Source organism: Gavialis gangeticus, unplaced genomic scaffold, assembly GCF_001723915.1.
Source record: "Gavialis gangeticus isolate Ggan-Ray unplaced genomic scaffold, GavGan_comp1, whole genome shotgun sequence".
NCBI lineage: Eukaryota > Metazoa > Chordata > Crocodylia > Gavialidae > Gavialis > Gavialis gangeticus.
In genome coordinates, this window is record NW_017728992.1 from 195964792 (window position 1) to 195981692 (window position 16901).

At 42.3% G+C, this 16901-nt stretch overlaps 1 protein-coding gene across 1 annotated transcript in view; it reads left to right on the forward strand.

Moving 5' to 3' along the window:
• Nucleotides 1–912: 912 nt before the first annotated feature.
• The window catches only part of KHDRBS3 (KH RNA binding domain containing, signal transduction associated 3), a 213025-nt gene continuing 197036 nt past the window's right edge, over nt 913–16901 (forward strand). Inside the window, exon 1 of the mRNA XM_019519668.1 lies at nt 913–991. Within this exon, the coding sequence (XP_019375213.1) occupies nt 913–991 (79 nt within the window). The remainder of the gene's footprint in view (nt 992–16901) is intronic.

Genomic DNA, 16901 nt, shown 5'->3' on the forward strand with positions numbered 1-16901 from the left:
ATCAGAAATCACATTGGCATTGGCCAATATGCCTCGTTAAAAATTGGCTATCTGTATTGCTCCCAGAAATCTCTATCGGTGCACCCATAGTTGAAACTTGTATGGGGCTGGTGCTTGGTGCTATCCTGATTTTTATATTAATTGTACTCCTACATCATGACCTGAAAGTAAATAATATAGTTGCTACTGTTAAGTTTGTGAAATGACAAAGATTGGCAGAGTAATAAGAAATGAGGCAGTTGTATAGGGCTGGATCACTTAGTAATAAAGGCTGATGAAAACAAGGTCTGTATTTTAACGTAGCCAAATGCAAAAATATGCGTCTAGAGAAGAGGAATCCATCCTGAAAGGTTTTGACTGGACAGGCTTTAGAGGTTATAATGGACAAGAAGCTGAACTTGTCTTCCCCATGTGATACCGTGGCAAAGGGGCAAATATAGTCTTTGGACATATAAATGGAATAATGGTGAGGAGAAAAGTGAGGGTGTAAAACCTCTTTGTATGCCTTTTGGTGAGAGCTATCTGGGAATACTGTCCTCAGTTCTGGTAACAATGTTCTTAAAAAAGGAAGTTGAAAACAAGAGGGTGCAAGAACAGTCATGAAATTTCATGTTGAAGCTGGAGAAAACTACTGAAATTTGAAGAGCTCAATTTTTTTTTATCAAAAAGATTGAGAGAGAGTGAGTGTGGGGTATAGTTACCTTTTGTAGGGCAAGAATAGCAGGTACTAAACTCGATCTTGCAAAAGATGTATACAACACAAACCAAAGCAACAAAGGCTGCTGACCAAAGGAGAATGCCAGGAATTGGTCCAAATCAGTGTTCAGCACAGTTTGAAAATAGTATACTTATGTTGGAGGCTTGTACTGGGAAGTTGTAGGTTTGCAGTAGCTGAGCAGGGCAAACGGGGACATGTGGACTGAATCACCAAGCATCCTTAAAGACTACAACGAAATCACGAGGCTGGTGCTTGTGGATGATGAGGTGCTTAGTAAAGAGACCACCTGTGCTCCCTGAGCTTTTAAATAAATATTCTTGTCTAATAGTAATAAATCTGTATCGCCAAAAAGCTCATCTGAAATCAGACCTGAGATCTCCAGTTTTTCTCAGTGCTATTTTCGTGCTACACAGCCTAAAATACTGTGTTTTTTGAGAGGGGTATTTGCAGCAATGTTGAAAGCTTGCATGACTATCCAAGGCTTTGGATTTTTCCACATTCACAGTCCAGGCTTGTTAATAGTGTTGTTTAATGCAGTTAGTTGAGAAACTTGCTTTGCTCTTTCAAAAAGGTGTTGGTACTAATCAGTTGCTAAAAATTAAACCCACCTGTCCAATGGGATGTTTGGAGAGAGGACAGATGAGCAGAACCTAAAGGGTTAACCCCCCCCCCCCAACCTGAAACCAGAAAATACCTTGTTGTATTAGAAAACCTTCCAAATTGCTTCAGTTTAAAGTTTGCTTGTAGAATTGTTTTCATGTCAAAGGAACCTCTATGGAGGTCTGAGAACCCAGTGGTCAGCTATGGTTCTTGCGTGAAATAAAAGCTGTAAGGAAGAACATTCCCAATATGCAGTTTGTTAAAAAGAAATCCTCCATTTCTGTTCAAGGAGGTAACATTAAAATTTGCCTTTTAGTTGCCTAGGAAGCTGTCATAAATGTTGGGGAAATTTGAATTATTTGAATAAGCTACGTGCTATTGTAAAAAAGCATGTGGTGCTATAGAAAATGTGCCACCGAACCAACGCTGTCTGCAGACCTGGATTTTAAGTATTCTGGGTAGTGTATAACTTCATGGAGATCTAGGTTTGTCAGCTAATCCAGGTTAATAATTCATGTTAATCAACCTTTTGGAAACTGATTTGTTAGATGCTGCTGTGTTTTAATGTGATGTTGTATTGATAGTCCAGGACTTTATGCAAGAGGCAAGGATGTTGTGTGTTTTTTCTTTACTGGATCAACTGTATAGTTGGGATAAAATTAGACAAGCTTTTGAATGCAAAGCATTTTTCTTTGGGCCTGTGCTTTGCATTCAGATCTTGTCTAACTTGAGCCTACCTATATACAGTTGATCCAATAAAAGTCATCGCCTTAAAAAATCCTTGTCTCTTGCATGGCGTCTTAAAGACGGCTAAACTCTGAAGGAAGACAATCGCAAGATAATCTTTGCGAGGTGGGATATCATCCCTTGCTTTAAAGCTCCTTTAACATAATCCCTGGTAATGCTTTGTATACAGTTGTATCATAGAATGATTTATTTAATACCTCATCCTCCCCAAGTGAGAGAGCTCCTACTCTCTGCAGTTCTCTGTAGAATTAATAGTCTGAAAATGCTATATTGCCAAGTACTATAGAAAATTTAAATTTTACATTGATTTAAAAAAAAAGGCATCTATAAGCTCATAGTGGACTTTGTAGAGTGTTCTAAGAAGCCATGTTCAGACATACAAGCTTATCCTTGTGAGCGCAGGTGTTCAGATAGCTTTTAGAAAAATTAGTTAAGGAAGTGATGATCCTATGATCCTGCTAATCGTATAACAGGATGTTGCCTTGTGTATTTTGTACTTTGGGGATATTCAAGAATTGTGCACTGCTTTGGAGCTGAAATATATTGGCATGTAATCTCTAAAACTCCTGGCTTCTGTTAATTTAGGTACAACCTATTTTTCTTCATGGTCTATTTAAGAATGCTAGTTTTACAAGCTGGACTTTCTTGGCTCCATTCTCAACAAAAAGAAGGAAATGATCACTTATAGTTCACAGGTCAGTTTACAGTAGAGAGAGACTTGTATGATTTGAAGTTTGCCAAGCTATTGCCTTGTTGAAATGTTTTAATTCACTTTAATTGTATCAAGCCAGATGTATTTTTAAATAAATACCTTTTAGAAAATATATCGAACTACCTCTTATAGATAAAATGATACTCTAGTAAAGAGTTGTGAATGGAGAGGAACAGACCTTACTGATGTACACTTTTCAATTGCATGGGTTCTAAAAATTAAAGAAAATGTCTTTAGAATCTAGAACACACTTGCTTGAGTTGCATATTTTTACCTGTAAGTTTTTTTTAAAGTAAGTCAAAATTCAGTGACCACTTTTTACTAACGGGGGGGGAGGTGCGTACGGGTAATGTGTGTGTTTTAGTACATATATTTGTACATACTTGCAGTGTGTTTGGCTATTTCTGAAAAAGGGTGTTACTGTCAAATGGCTCTCAAATTTTCTGTCTGATATTTGTATATATTGTTTCATAAAATCCAATACTTTAATAGTACATGAAAACACTTACAATATGACTGTCAGGTGAGGGGGGAAATAAAAAATAATTAGAAATTAAAATCAAACTTCAACAAAATTTGAAAATACAATATAGGAAACATCCTTGGTTACCCCTTGTATTTCTATATAAAAATATTAATGTGGTATAAGTGAATATTAGGCACAGTATATGTCCCAACACTGCATCAAAGGTGTGGGCATGGATTATGGTTTCTGACTTAAGACGGTGCTGACAAGATTGTGTTGGAACCCTTCATATCTTCATGGGATTTTTTTTCTAGGGGGAAGGAGGGCACTGAAGAATAGTTAAAAGAGAAAACACCCCTTCCTTGAAGTTAGTGAAAGCATAGCTTTTTTAAAGCTGTCAAATGCAGCTTGTTACACCTTGTTTGAATGAAGATGGGCAAAACTGAAAATTAAATTCTCATAACATTTCTATCTATCAGTTACTGAGCAAATCAGTCTCTCTTCCTGGCAGGAGAATTTCTTCTTAAACATTAGGGTCAGCCTGTTGCCAGTTTCTATAGAAACAATACTCTAAATATTTTTTCTTTTAACTTGTAGGTGTACTTGACTTAGTTCAGTGAACAAATGGGATTTAATAATAGATTCCACCTTGCATAAAGGAGACTGGTATTGGCTCTGGTTGTAAACAAATACCATATTGCATCTCCCTGTAAATTTGGCAGTCTGGGAATGCATGCTCTTAGTGGAGGGGAGCTGTTTGCAAAATATCAGTAAATGGTACCATGTGCCATTGTGGGCAGACTTATATCTCTCTGGAAACATGAATAAGGATCTCTTGAGTCTGCACTTCAGTAACTACTGGTTAGGCTATCATGCAGTCAAATAGGGAGTGAGGATACAAATGGTAGATTTTATTAAACAATCTATCTTTTTAACAAGGTGTGCAGTGGAGCTCATTTGGTGCTGGTACTATCTTACGTGCGAAGAGCAGGGCTGGGGAGGAGGGCAGCAGTGGAGTTCTGGCTTCCACTGTAGCAGTGGAGGAGGAAGGGGGCATGGTTGTGGGGAGTAATAGGGATACCTGGAGGACCAGCCAGACCATGCTGCTTCTGTGAAGAAGCATCATGATTTGCTTCCTCAAATGCTCCATAGTCACTAAAGCCTAGAGTGTCAGCAGCTGTATGCTGTGCATCTTCCCCCAGTTCCTCGAGACTTGACACCTTTGGATGAGGTGCCTGTCTTGGATGCTTAATCTTACTAATGTTGCCCTGGTAAGATGGTGGCTGCTGGTTTAGGCAGGGGGTTGAGTTCATGACTGCCAGAGATAAAAGGCTGAGTCTTCAAAGCTTTACTTGATGATTATGATTTTTTTTTTTTTTTTAGAAAACATCTCGAGTGAAAAAATGTTGAACTCTCATCCCCTGGATTTAGCATAGGGGTGGATGAATAACATAGTGATTAGTATGTTGTGACTGAAATGTGCAATGTGCATTTTAGTGATGATTAACACCATAATGAAAAAAAATGCATATAAAAACTATGCTCTGTAGCAGGGACATTGCTTCAATGTGTACTGATCATCATCGGCATTTGAACTTACTGGCCTCAAACCCAGCTTATACCTACTGCTTGGGCTGCAGGCAAAATTGCTACTTCACTTACAGCCCAGTCACTGGAGGAAGACTTGACAGATTTTCCCCATGTTTGATTTCACAACTACTCAGTTGTCAATGGGTGACCTGTGAATGCTGGGGTCTCCCACAGATCCTGAAGTGGGAGTTCAGATTGTAATGGTTGGGAACAGGGCAAGCAAAACTAATTTAGTGTGGTCCAAACAATGATATTAGGATTTTTATTAGTTTTTACTTTATCTGCAGTGGACTTATATAGTCATTATCTCGAACATGGAATTTGTTATGGATTCCCTGAATGTATTATGAGGTTCATAGCCTTGTTCAGTAAAAACAACAACTGCATAAGGATAAGGACATAAATTGAAAGCCTAAGATCTGAACTTTTGGGGTTGTCTGTTCTTGAGCCCTAATGTGCAGGCCATACATGCTACTCCACCCTGGGTGCCTTGATCCCTGCAGCACTCTAGTTGACCCCTGGAAGGCTGCCTGAGCATTGCATAGGGCTTGGTCTGCCCTCCCCTGCCTATCTTTCTGTGGCATGTTCAGTACTTGGCAGTGTAACCATTGGGGAAGAACAGGAAGTCTGCCAGTGGCTTGCCTCTTTCTCACTTTCTCTGTTGTTTATCATGAGACCAAAGTACAGAAACAAGTGGCTGTGAATTTTTGTCACGCAACAAGGGAAATGAAGACCAAAGGACTTCCTTCTAGGAATCTGTTTGCCCAAGACCTCTCCTCTAGTGTGTCCGTACTACTTCTTTCTGTACTTTGTATATGCACAGTCACAAAGATAGAAGGGAAGGGTGGTTTATGCTGGAATGGTTGAGAATTGACCCTTAAAGTAGCCCCAGACATAGGTACGTACTTCTCTTAGTCTCCATTTTCCCAACTGATGGAGCTTATCTGAGCCTTCAGGTGAGTGAATTGGGCCTCTCAACCTGGGGTATGGATAGTGGGATTCATCACGGTATCCGTGTTGTCAAACTAGATGGGTTCAACTTTGCACAAACTTGCTGTTGTGGCTAAAATGCATGCTGTCTGCTTGTAACTAGTGCACAGTCTACATAAAATAAGTAACACTCTGGATGATGAATCCCGCAGTGTCTCTTATATTTGGCACCTGGAAGATGATTGGGAGGAGAGGAGCCTGGCAAATGAAGCTTATGCTTTGCTATTTTTTTAATATCTCTTTAAAGCAGGAGTGGGCAAGTATTTCGGGTGGAGGGCCGCTTACTGAGGTTTTTTTTGCCAAGCCATCAAAGGACTGCATGACAGGCAGCCAGGGCAAATCAGTATTAATTTTCTAAATTTTTTAGGGGCCCTGCAGGCCAGATAAACTGGCCTGGCTGGCCACATCCAGCCTGCAGGCCGCATTTTGCCCACCCCTGTTTTAAAGGTATGAGTGAAATACAGGAAAACTTCATTAGTTTGATATCGGATAACTTCAAAGTATTCAATACTTGGAGCTATTGTCACTCCCCAGCTGAAAGGATAGGTTTTGATATGCCTTACAATATGGATAATTCAAAATATGGCTACTCTGAAATCGGAAGCCATTTTCTGGTTCTTTGGTCCATAAACCCATAAAAACTTGTTTGTTATCTTCAGAGAAAATGAGGAGCTGGAGTCTTAGCAAGCCCAGGTACCACAGAAGGGGTCACATGCAGCATTCACAGCTCTGTTCCTTGCTGAAAGACAATGCTGCTGCCATGGATGAGGGATTGATGAGAATCAACACACTTTGTCCATGACCAATATAAGACAATTGAGCAGACCACAATAAACTTCCTTTAAGAAACTAAGATACAGATGGTTTTGTGCAATTAATACAGTATAGTAAATTGGATAATTTGAAACCATTTGTCAAAGTTGGTATTTTTTGGTCCCCTGCATTTTGAATTAACAAGGTTTTCCTGTAGTTGGTAAAGAGCTGGCTGACAAAAAATTAGTCTAAGATGTTATTGAAAAAATAAGCCACTGAGTCATGGGGGAGAGGCAGTGTGGTTCAAAATATCACCTGGAAGCACATAACTGAATGGGTTTAGTTAGTTTTGCTGTTGGTAAACGATTACTTAAGGACTGTCCTGAATGCTCTGCTCAGTTAACTACTTGGTGACCTGGAAACATGAAGTTAGTTCCGATTTACTGAATCTTGCAAATAATAAAGCATTATTAGTTTCAAATTTATATGGTCAACAAATGCTGCAAATCAATGCACACGAGAGGAAAACTGTAAATAATACTCAACCTTATGGGAGTTTTAAACTAACTGCATCAACTCAAGGGACTTGGATGTCATTCTGTACTTTGTTTAATGAAAATCTGCCTGATTGAAGATTGTTTGGTTAAGGAACAAGACAATAACCCATATAGGAAACAAAAACATCTTCACTGAGGTTGGTGGTGTGGCTTTTTCTGGAATATATTGTATGCTACTGGTCAACCTATATTGCTGAACTGGACAGGATTCGCCTAAGGCTATATATAAAAAAAAACAAAACAAAACAAAAAAACCCAACCCCTTCTGTAGAGAGAGATTGAAAAGATTTGCATTGTTTTAATCAGAGTGGAAGCCAATAATAGCAGAAATCATAAGCACACAAGTGAATTGTGCAGTAGGTAGATGAGGTAATGTAGGAACAAGAAAGGTTTTGAAGATATTTAATCTGAACTTTTGAAATCTTTAAAAGGGAAATTCTTTATCTTATTGAACTTTGACAGCAGCACTCACTGTTACAGGAAGGGTAAATGCTGAGAACAGATGATTAGAGGCATTGAACCTTTTTTTTCCCCATTTTTGTCTTGTATCTAGGCTATTTCATTGTTGTAGTGGGTCTGGGGAGAAGATCAGCCCTCATACTTCAGGGAATAAAGCCAATTTCTAGCTCTTGGAAAATGGGATCAAACTTGAAGGATATGGAGGGGGGGGGGAGAGACCCTGCTTCTGCCTGCTGCAGGGCTCTGCTACTTTCCTCTGAAACATTGAGTATGATAGCCCTTTTAGTAACAAGCCTGTACAAAGCAGCAAGTGTTCACTTTAGATTCAGCCGATTTTTGGAGGGACGGTGATTCAAATCACTGTCCTGACTTCAATTTGGGGATTCGGCCATGGATTATAATGAGGAATCACTAAAATACCTATAACTGTCATTTCTTTGCAGATTAGGGTGAAAACAGCAGGGATAGTAGCCTCTTCTGAGGGTATGAAGCCTGCCAAGTTTCAAAGAGATGAGGGGCACTTTCACAGAAACCCCCACACTCAAGTTGCTGAAAGCAAATGAAAGCAACTGGGTGAGGAGGGTGGCATGCAGTCCGTCTGCACGTGGAGCTTGGGGAACCCCAGCAGTGGGAGGTTCACCTTCAGGAACACCCCCTGCTCCACCAAACTAGAGTCCAAGGAGGTATGGTGGGGTATCACAGCATCCCCCAGCAATGCTGAACACTCTCTCGCTTGGAGCACTAGTCAGTGGACAGGACAGGTGTTCCTGGACAACTGTGGCCAGATCCAGCCACATCGGGCTGTGGGTTGCCCAGTGAGCCAAGGGGTCACAGTGCAGTGGCTCCACATCCTCAGTGAGATAGGTAGCTACTGATGCCTCCATGCTACCTGCCTGATGGTGGGGTCTGGTGCCTCTAGACCCTAACACTTGAAACCATGCCCTTGGCCCACATTGGCACCAGCTGTGGTGGAGGAGAGTGGCTAGTGCTTGGAGTGCTGGCATGGGACAGTGGATTTCCCTCTTCCACATCCCCTCCCTCCCCACTTCTGCTCTTCTGCCTCCCTGACTCTCTTCACCAGCACCTCTGTCCAGTGATCAAGGGTTTTGCTGGTGCAGATGTTCCCCTTCACCCTTTGGTCACGCATACCCTCCAGCACATGGACCGTACCGGACCGCAATGACTCTAGAGAAAGGTCACAGTCACTGGCCAGCTACAGATGTCCATATTAGAGCAGTCTTTCCCCTCCCTCAGCCTTTCAGGTGTATGGAAGATCCCCATCCCCTTCCTTCTTCTCAATTTGTTTTCTGCAAGCCTCCCAACCTCTGAATCAATTCGGAGCCTTCCGATTCAATTCAGACCTTTTTAATGCGTCTCTTGATTTCAGTTCAGAGATTTGGCTGCCTAATTGGGCTGAATCTCCTCCAAATCAAATCGGATACCAAAGCTTTGCACAACCCTACTTGTTAGCCCCACTGGTTCTCGCTTCCTGGGGCATTTACTTTATGATCTTGAACAGAAAACCAAGTCTGGTTAAAGACTTCAAAAGGAGTTATTTTTGAACTGTCAGTTCATTTTCATCTTTTATGAAAAGATGCGCTACTCAGACCTTTCATTCTACTTTTGGCTTTGCTATTTCAATGGCATTTTTACAAAATGAAATGTAAAGCTCTTGATACATTTAATACAACATTAACATGGGACCTAATGCACCAGTCTTAATTTTTTTTTTTTTTAATGTAGAGCATGCACCCAACACATGCTGTATTGGGATTGTAATAAACACTTCATTTTTTTTCTTTACTCCTCAGAGTGTTGCTTAATAAACTCTGGCTTTGTATATAAATATTGTCATGTTGACTAGAATGGGGATAGTCAACATAAGAAAGTGAATTTGATTGAAGATCCATTGTCAGAATGAGCCTGGATGTAACGGAGCAGAGCAGTGCATTGTTTGAGGAGCGCATCCTGCCAGGAGCTGTCTGCCGGGGCTTGGTGGCCCATGGGAGTGTCCACAGTCAGCTCCCCCTTTTCCGTGCAGCCACTGTCCCATTGGCTGTTGCCTGCTTCTGCCTGTATACCTTGCAGGTAGGCAGGGCTGTGTGGTCCCAGGCAATCTGAGATGCTGATGGGATGTGGCAGTGGGGCCGGGAGGGGGAGAGCCACCTTTTTTCTGGCGTTCCTGTGGGAACCATACAGCTGAAAGCTGTGCCCATGCTGCCTTTGCTTCTCCCATCTCCGCATCCCCAGCCCCACTCACTAGCTGAGGCATGAGTACAGGTTCCAGCTGGAGGAGACATGTGCCTCTGGCAGGGAGCGGGGTGTGGACAGGGCAGGGAGGGGAGAAGCAGTAGCAGCATTAAAGGAACTCCCAGCTCTGGTGCAGGTCCCTTCCAACTGGGAGCTGTGCCCCTGCTTCTCCCTGCTCTGACTGCAGTGTGAGTGCAGCTTCCAGCCAGAGGGCAACTGTACCAGGACCGGGGACCTGGCTCCCTGTGCTGCTGCTTCTCCCACTACCCAGACTAGCTCTGGAATAGCTCCCCTCCAGGTGGGAGCTATGCTCATACCACAGCCTTGAGATGTAGGGTAGGGGGAGTTGAAGATAAGAAGCAGCAGTACAAGTGCAGCTTCCAGCTCCCTGGCCTCAATACAGCTTCTGTCCGGCTGGAAGGTTCCCCCGAAGCCACCACCTTGGAGTTGAGGTAGGGAGGGGGGCACATGGAGAGAAATGGCAGTGGAGTGGACAGTTCTCAGCTCCCTGACCCCTGTGTAGCTTGTCTCTACTTGGCTCCAGTGGAAGCATCAGCGCAGGCCCAAGGACCATGAGTTGCAAGCCTCTGTCTTAAAAAATTTTCTGAAGTATAATGGTCAACAGAAATTTGAGTTTGGGAGGTATAACTAAGGTATGTTGGGCTACTGTAATAACTCCGCTGGTATGGAACAAGGAAAATCTCTATTGAACTATCTACATAAAATATGAACTTGGAGGGAGCTACAAAGCAATATTTTGGTTGGAAAATATTTCAATAAGGTTAAAAAAAAAAAAAATGACCGTAAAATAGACCGCATTAATTTGACAGAGCTTTGACCACTTGCTCTACTTATTTGCAGCTGCCCATATGGATTTCTCCAATCTTGGTATGAATTTTTTCCAGAGAAATGTGAGAGGCAAAGATGTTTTTGGGTGATTTATCTTTTATTGGACCAACTATGTAGTTAGGATAGAGAAACTTTGAAATGCAAGCTGCCCTGAGGAAGAATGTCTTGCATTGAGAAGCTTGTCTAATGTAACCCCAGCTACATGGTTGGTCCAATAAAAGATATCACCCCAAGTAATCATTGCCTCCTACACAATTTCTGGACCATCATGGCTGCATTATTCTTGCATTGCAGTCAAATGGTGTTTACAGCCAGGAAAGCACTTTTGGGGCCTTGCCTATATCCCTGATGTCCTTGCATACACTCCTGCCTATCAAGTGAAGCTGTACAGGACAAAATACTTCTGTTATTCCTCAATTTCTTCTTGTTGCCTAGCAGCAAGTTTGAACCCTTGTAATGTTGACTTCTCCATTTTGTGTTGGTGTTTAATCAAGGCTGGCTTCTAGAAAGTGTATGATATTCTTCGATGAAGTTGAGCTACATTAGCAACCTCCCATCCTGTGAAGGGTATTATCAGCTTTGCAAAAGTAAATATGGGATTCAAATCCTCCCCCTTGTAATGTTTCAATGCTTACTAGTAAGTCTCCATTTACCCTGTCGCCATAAAGGTATTTATATACTGTAGTAGTCATGTTTGGTTATCTTCTCAATACACTGAACAGATTAAATTCTGAAGTCTGTCTGTCCCGACGGGCCTTCATGTATCACTACTAGGAGTCAGGCTCTCCGTGTTGGTGACCACCCTCTTCACCAGGCATGGGTGTTACTGTGGTCGATCGTCTTCCTGCGTCGCCAACCCTACTTCTCTCCTGCCACGACTTGCTGTTACACTAGTGGGGAGGGGCTAGTTCACGGGTCCCTTGGTGGCCCAGGTCTGCCTTGTCGGTTACACACGGGGCTCCTGCCACCCCTACACCCTGGCCTCATGCCACCTGTGGCCTCCACTTCCCTGTGCCTGCTCAATGATGGTCCTGCAGACTTCTATAGCAGCCTTTGTCTTTGAGTGACCCAAGGATTTTGGGGAAAACTCCTGCCCTGACGTCGGGCCCCTCACACCTGTCTGTACTGGGGCCTTAGCCCAACTGCCATAGATACTTCACCACCGAGCCATCACCCTACATGCCCTGATCTATGTGCTTCCTCAAAGGGGTTCTTCTGTATCGACTACCTTGCTGACCCACCACCAGCACCCTATGGTCGTGCCCGGGAGTAACGCCTCCTGGATATTTAATGCTGCACCCGTTATCCTTCGATCGATGTCCTCTATTCTCAGCGGCGATCCTGCCCCGATCTCTCTCTCTCTCTCTCTCTCTCTCTTCCCCCCCGCCAGGTGATCCTTCGGCCTCTCGCCCCTCTTCAGCGATTCCCGCACCCACCGTCTTGGCACTTACTTTGTGGTGCTCTAAATCTTCCTGGGTGGTCTTAATCTTCCGTGGCTCACCTGATCTGGCACGTTGGGATCTATCTGCTGGTGATTCCGTCGTCGCTCCTTCTCTCTGGGCCACCATCCTCTCTGGCATGCTGGCTCTTCGCCGTCTGTCCCGCTGGGCTCGTGTCAGGGATGGCTCGGACAGCCGTTCGTTCCCCTCACCATCTGCTGCCTCCAGAGCGGTGGCCGCCACTTTTAAATCTACCGGCCGGCATCTGATGTCATCATCAGCTGCCAGCCGCAGCTGTACATAGACGCAGCTAATGGGGTCGCACGGGCTCTCCTTCTGTCATGGCATCCCTCTTGTCCCCCCTTTCAGGTAAGTCTTCCCAGCTTCTTCGGGCCCCGGGACACTCATTGCAAAATATTTCCTCCAGCTATCGGATTTCTCTTTGTGGCCATCTTTCTGCAGTCTCTCAAACTTGCTTTTGTGAAGGTGTGAGTGGGCACCAGAGCTGGAAGTAGTATTGTTTTTGCCAATGCCATACATGGATGTGCAACAGTAGTGAGTAGGAGTGGAAAGCTGTTTCACTACACTTGACATTGGCTCTTTTTACCAAAGCCACCCCAGTGTTAGTTCCTGTTGAATTGCTTTACTTTCCTGCTGTAAGCTGTAGATCTCTTTTCCAGAGTCTGTTTTCCAGGATGCAGTGGTCCATTCATTAGGTACATCTTCCATTCCTAAATAAATAACGTTTGAATGTGCCCAGCTTGCCAAGTGGTTCATATCTTTTTTTGTTCTAAGTTTTTATATTTTAAGGATATTTTTTTCCTATTTGCTTCCAAATTATGGATGAAAACATTGAATAGCAGCAGGCCTAGGGCCAATGCCTGTGGAACTGTTAGAAACATGCCAGCTACTTGATGGTGATTCCTTAGCGACTCATACTAGGGAGGTATGATGGGATGATTTGCACTAATCGTGCCTCATTCATAGTCGCACTCTCTAAAGCATGTACTACTTGCCACTGTTGGAAACTGGATATTGGATTAGATGATCTATTGATCTGACTCACTATGGTACTTGTTTTCTAGTTCTGTACTGGTGAGAAAATGAAGGGATGTTTGGACCTATTATGTGATCGGGCTGGGGCACAGTTTTAATGCCAATGGATGCTGCTGTCCAAAGGAAGACCATTTTATGTCTGTGGTGCTTATTAATTGTAGAAAGTATGTGGACAATGCATCTTGGAGGCACGTTCATTGTTGGATAGCTCCCCACTTTATTTGGGCCATTCTGAAACTGGTGCGCAGAACACATGTGTTATAAAGAGCAATCTTGGATTGGCAGGAAAAATGAATTGGATGGCCTAGCAGGAGCCTTCCATCTCTGGTTTGTATGACTTTAGACAAGGTGTCAGTTCTGGTGTTCTGAAATATGCATGAGAGCAGTTAAAATTTACATTACAAAATAGTTATTGCCTATAACAGTGACAGACCAGCTCTGTGTAAACTTTGTTTTGTCTGCTTGGCTTACTACTTATTACAGGTCAAACCTACCCACTTCTTTCTTACTGACAGACTAATGTAGATTCCTGTGCATTCCTTATCACCAAGGAAGGGAAAACATTTTGGAAAAAAAAAATCCATAGCTGCTGTTGGAAGTGGCGACTTCTGTGTTGTTAAGATGCCTCTGAATTCAGTGAATTTGGCTAAAATGCAGTTTGTGTCTGCAGACTCCTTACAAGGTGTGGTATCACTTGTGCTTTGTGGCTATATATTCTGGTGTTCAGTCTCTAAACTTAAATGAGGTGTTGGCACAGTAAATCCTTTCAGGTGATATACTTTATTTTTTTAAACATTTAACTCTTTAGTACTCCAAGCCCAACTTTTTTGATAGGAAATCTGAGTGTTTTATAAACATGCTTCAGGAGGTGGAGGGTTGGTGCACTTTAATTGGTGAGGTGTACTAATTAAAAATGCCCAGGTGTCACGTGTATCAGCATCTCTGTGCTGGAAAAATGGTGGAGGGGTGCCACCCTGCTGCCATTTTTCAGCACACGGATGCTGTTGCATGTGATGCTGGAGGCTGCTGGAGAGAGTTAATTTACCGTGCTTTAGGAGACTTGATTAATCGATTTGATAGCACATTGGAGCAGCCTCCCTGCAGTGTGTGTAAGTGCCCTGTGTTCACTAAAGGCAAATTGCTTCAGGCTTCAAGTTCTTGGATTGTGTTGGTCCCTAACAAATTTTCATTGAAAGGGTTAGACTGAGGACTCAGTTAAAGATCTTTGCCTCAAGAAGTATCTTCTGCATTCTGAATTTCCTCTGTAATCAGAAATGTTTGGATGGGATACAGACACAAGTGCAATCAACAACTTAATTAACAACCCGTTAACATTGCTCAGAGCCAATATGCATTCAAAAGTGAAGTCAAAGTTAAGGGATCCTTTAGCCTTACCCTTTGCATCTGAAATGATACTTGCTTAAAATCTATATCCACAACTACCTATTTGTATTGGTAATGTACATAATGTGACTCAATTGTTGCGTTTTTCTTAACTCGCTGCAACACAACCTTCCCTCAGTTTTCACGTGGCTCATGTCTCAAACTTGATATGTAACGAGAGATCACTCACTCATTTCTTCCTCCCTTGTTTTGTAGCTTGGGAGAAGAGAAGATAAAAGGCACATTTTAATAGGTCTCAACACACACATACTTTGGATTAGATCACAGAACAAAGCACTAGCACCCCTCTATCTGGACATACCAGATGACAAAAGTGCGTGATTCAGCATCCCTTAAGCAGAAGTTCCTTTTACCTATTTTGTTTTCAATGCGACGTGCACCCAGTGGGTTTATAATCCTTTGTTCTCAAGAAGCAACATACAAAACCTTAGCGATTTGGCCTGGTTTGAAAACTGGATATTAGTTTGTGGAGGTTTTTCTGCCAACTTCCTTCACCAGTATAACAGCAACACTTGCCTACCTGTGGTTTTCTTATTTGTCAATCCAAATTAATTATGGTGACTAAGTTGAAAATGGCTAATTACTAATTATTAGCATGATGCATTTTGCTTATAATGAGGAAAAAATTAGTGTTTGGTTTTTTAAATTTTATATTGACAGTGAAGAAAGTGCTGAGTCATGTTTGCTATTTGAAGTGTATGGTTGTAATTTGGCAAACAAGGTTCTTTGGGTAAATTTGCTATCTTTTATTGGTCCAACTAAATAGCTGGAAAAATTGTTCTTTGCAAGCTTTTGAGCACAAACACCCTTCAGGCATAGGAAAATCTCTGTTTTCTGTTCTCCTGGGTAGACTAAAAGCCCAAATGCAGATTGGTGAAGATGCAAATACATGGTAGGGAGGATCAGAGGGAACGAGAGGCAGTAGGTGCAAGGCAGGTAGGTGGGGGCAGGAGAGGGGAGGGCTTTGACTTGGTGTTAGAATGTAGCTGGTAAAATGCAGATGGGTTCTGTAGGGCGATCAGATGGCAGATGGGTTATAATGTGCCTGAAATCCAATGTCTATATTTAGTCCATGCTTTTTTGTACCCTGTAGTTTTATGAAGTGAAGTTTGTAGGTTTGTCTATGAAAGGTGTTCTGTAAACTTTCCTCTGAGGCTTAGAATTGAGAGTGGTTTTCCTGTGAAAAGTGGTACCCGCAGGTAATTAGGTATTCTTGTGTTTGATAAATTTCTGGTGCTCAGTTGTTGCTTGGTCTCTTACATATTTGCCATCAGGGCATTTAGTGCGTTGGCTAAGATTACATTTTTGGAGGTGCAGGTATAAGGTCCAGGAATGGTGATGGTTCTGTTGTGGGGTGTAATTATTGTGAGAGTGGTGGAGATGTAAACCTGCCAACACCTGTCTTGTCCTGGTATGGTCTGGATTCTTTTAGTGTTCTGAGATGTAGGAAGCTTGCTTCTGGTGATGAGATTGGTGAGGTTCAGTGCTTGTTTAAAGGCTAGGGTGTGAGTTCTGGGAAGATCTCTTTTGAAGAATTGTGCCTTCTAGTATAGGTTGCAATTGCTTGAGGATTTTCCATGTAGGATCCAGGGAAGGGTTGTATGTCATAACTTAATGGCATGTGATTTGTGGGGATTCTTTTTGTATTGCACCAGTTTTTCACATGGTATCTGGGTGGCTCTTTCAGACATGTGATCTGTTTCTCTGGAGGAGGGTCCTTGTTAAGTGAAAGACCTTTTGAGATTTGTGAGGTGATGATCACGGGTGTTCTTTTCAGTGCAAACTTGGTGGTATCAGAGGGCTTGGCTGTACAGCTTCCTTTGTGTATTTTAGGGAGATTGCTGGTTCTGTGTAGATGTGAATGTTGGTCCATGAGTTTCTTGTGTATTATGGTGGCTTGTATTGTAATATTCTGGATATTGATTGTAGCATCTAAAAAGGAAATGCTGGTGCTGGAGTATTAGAGAGCTAATCTGATGGATAAGTGATGATCAGGGGTCCTGGTTTTCTCTGTTTACGATTGCAAATTCTCTGACTTTTAAAAATGCTAATTATCCAATTTTAATCCCACCCAAATCTGTGGGGTTTTTTTCCATGATTAAAATGAAAGGGTATGTTGTGTATGTATGTGTATTGAACACAATGTTTTATTGATTGATTGCTTTAAAAACTGTAAATATAATTTGAAAGCCTGCCAGTGCCTCAATCACTAATTTAAAAAAAAAAAATTCTAAATACCTGTAAATGTTGGTGGGTTTTTTGGTTTTTTGGGGGTTTTTTTTTTTATCATGGGGAAAATCCAAGCTTCCCT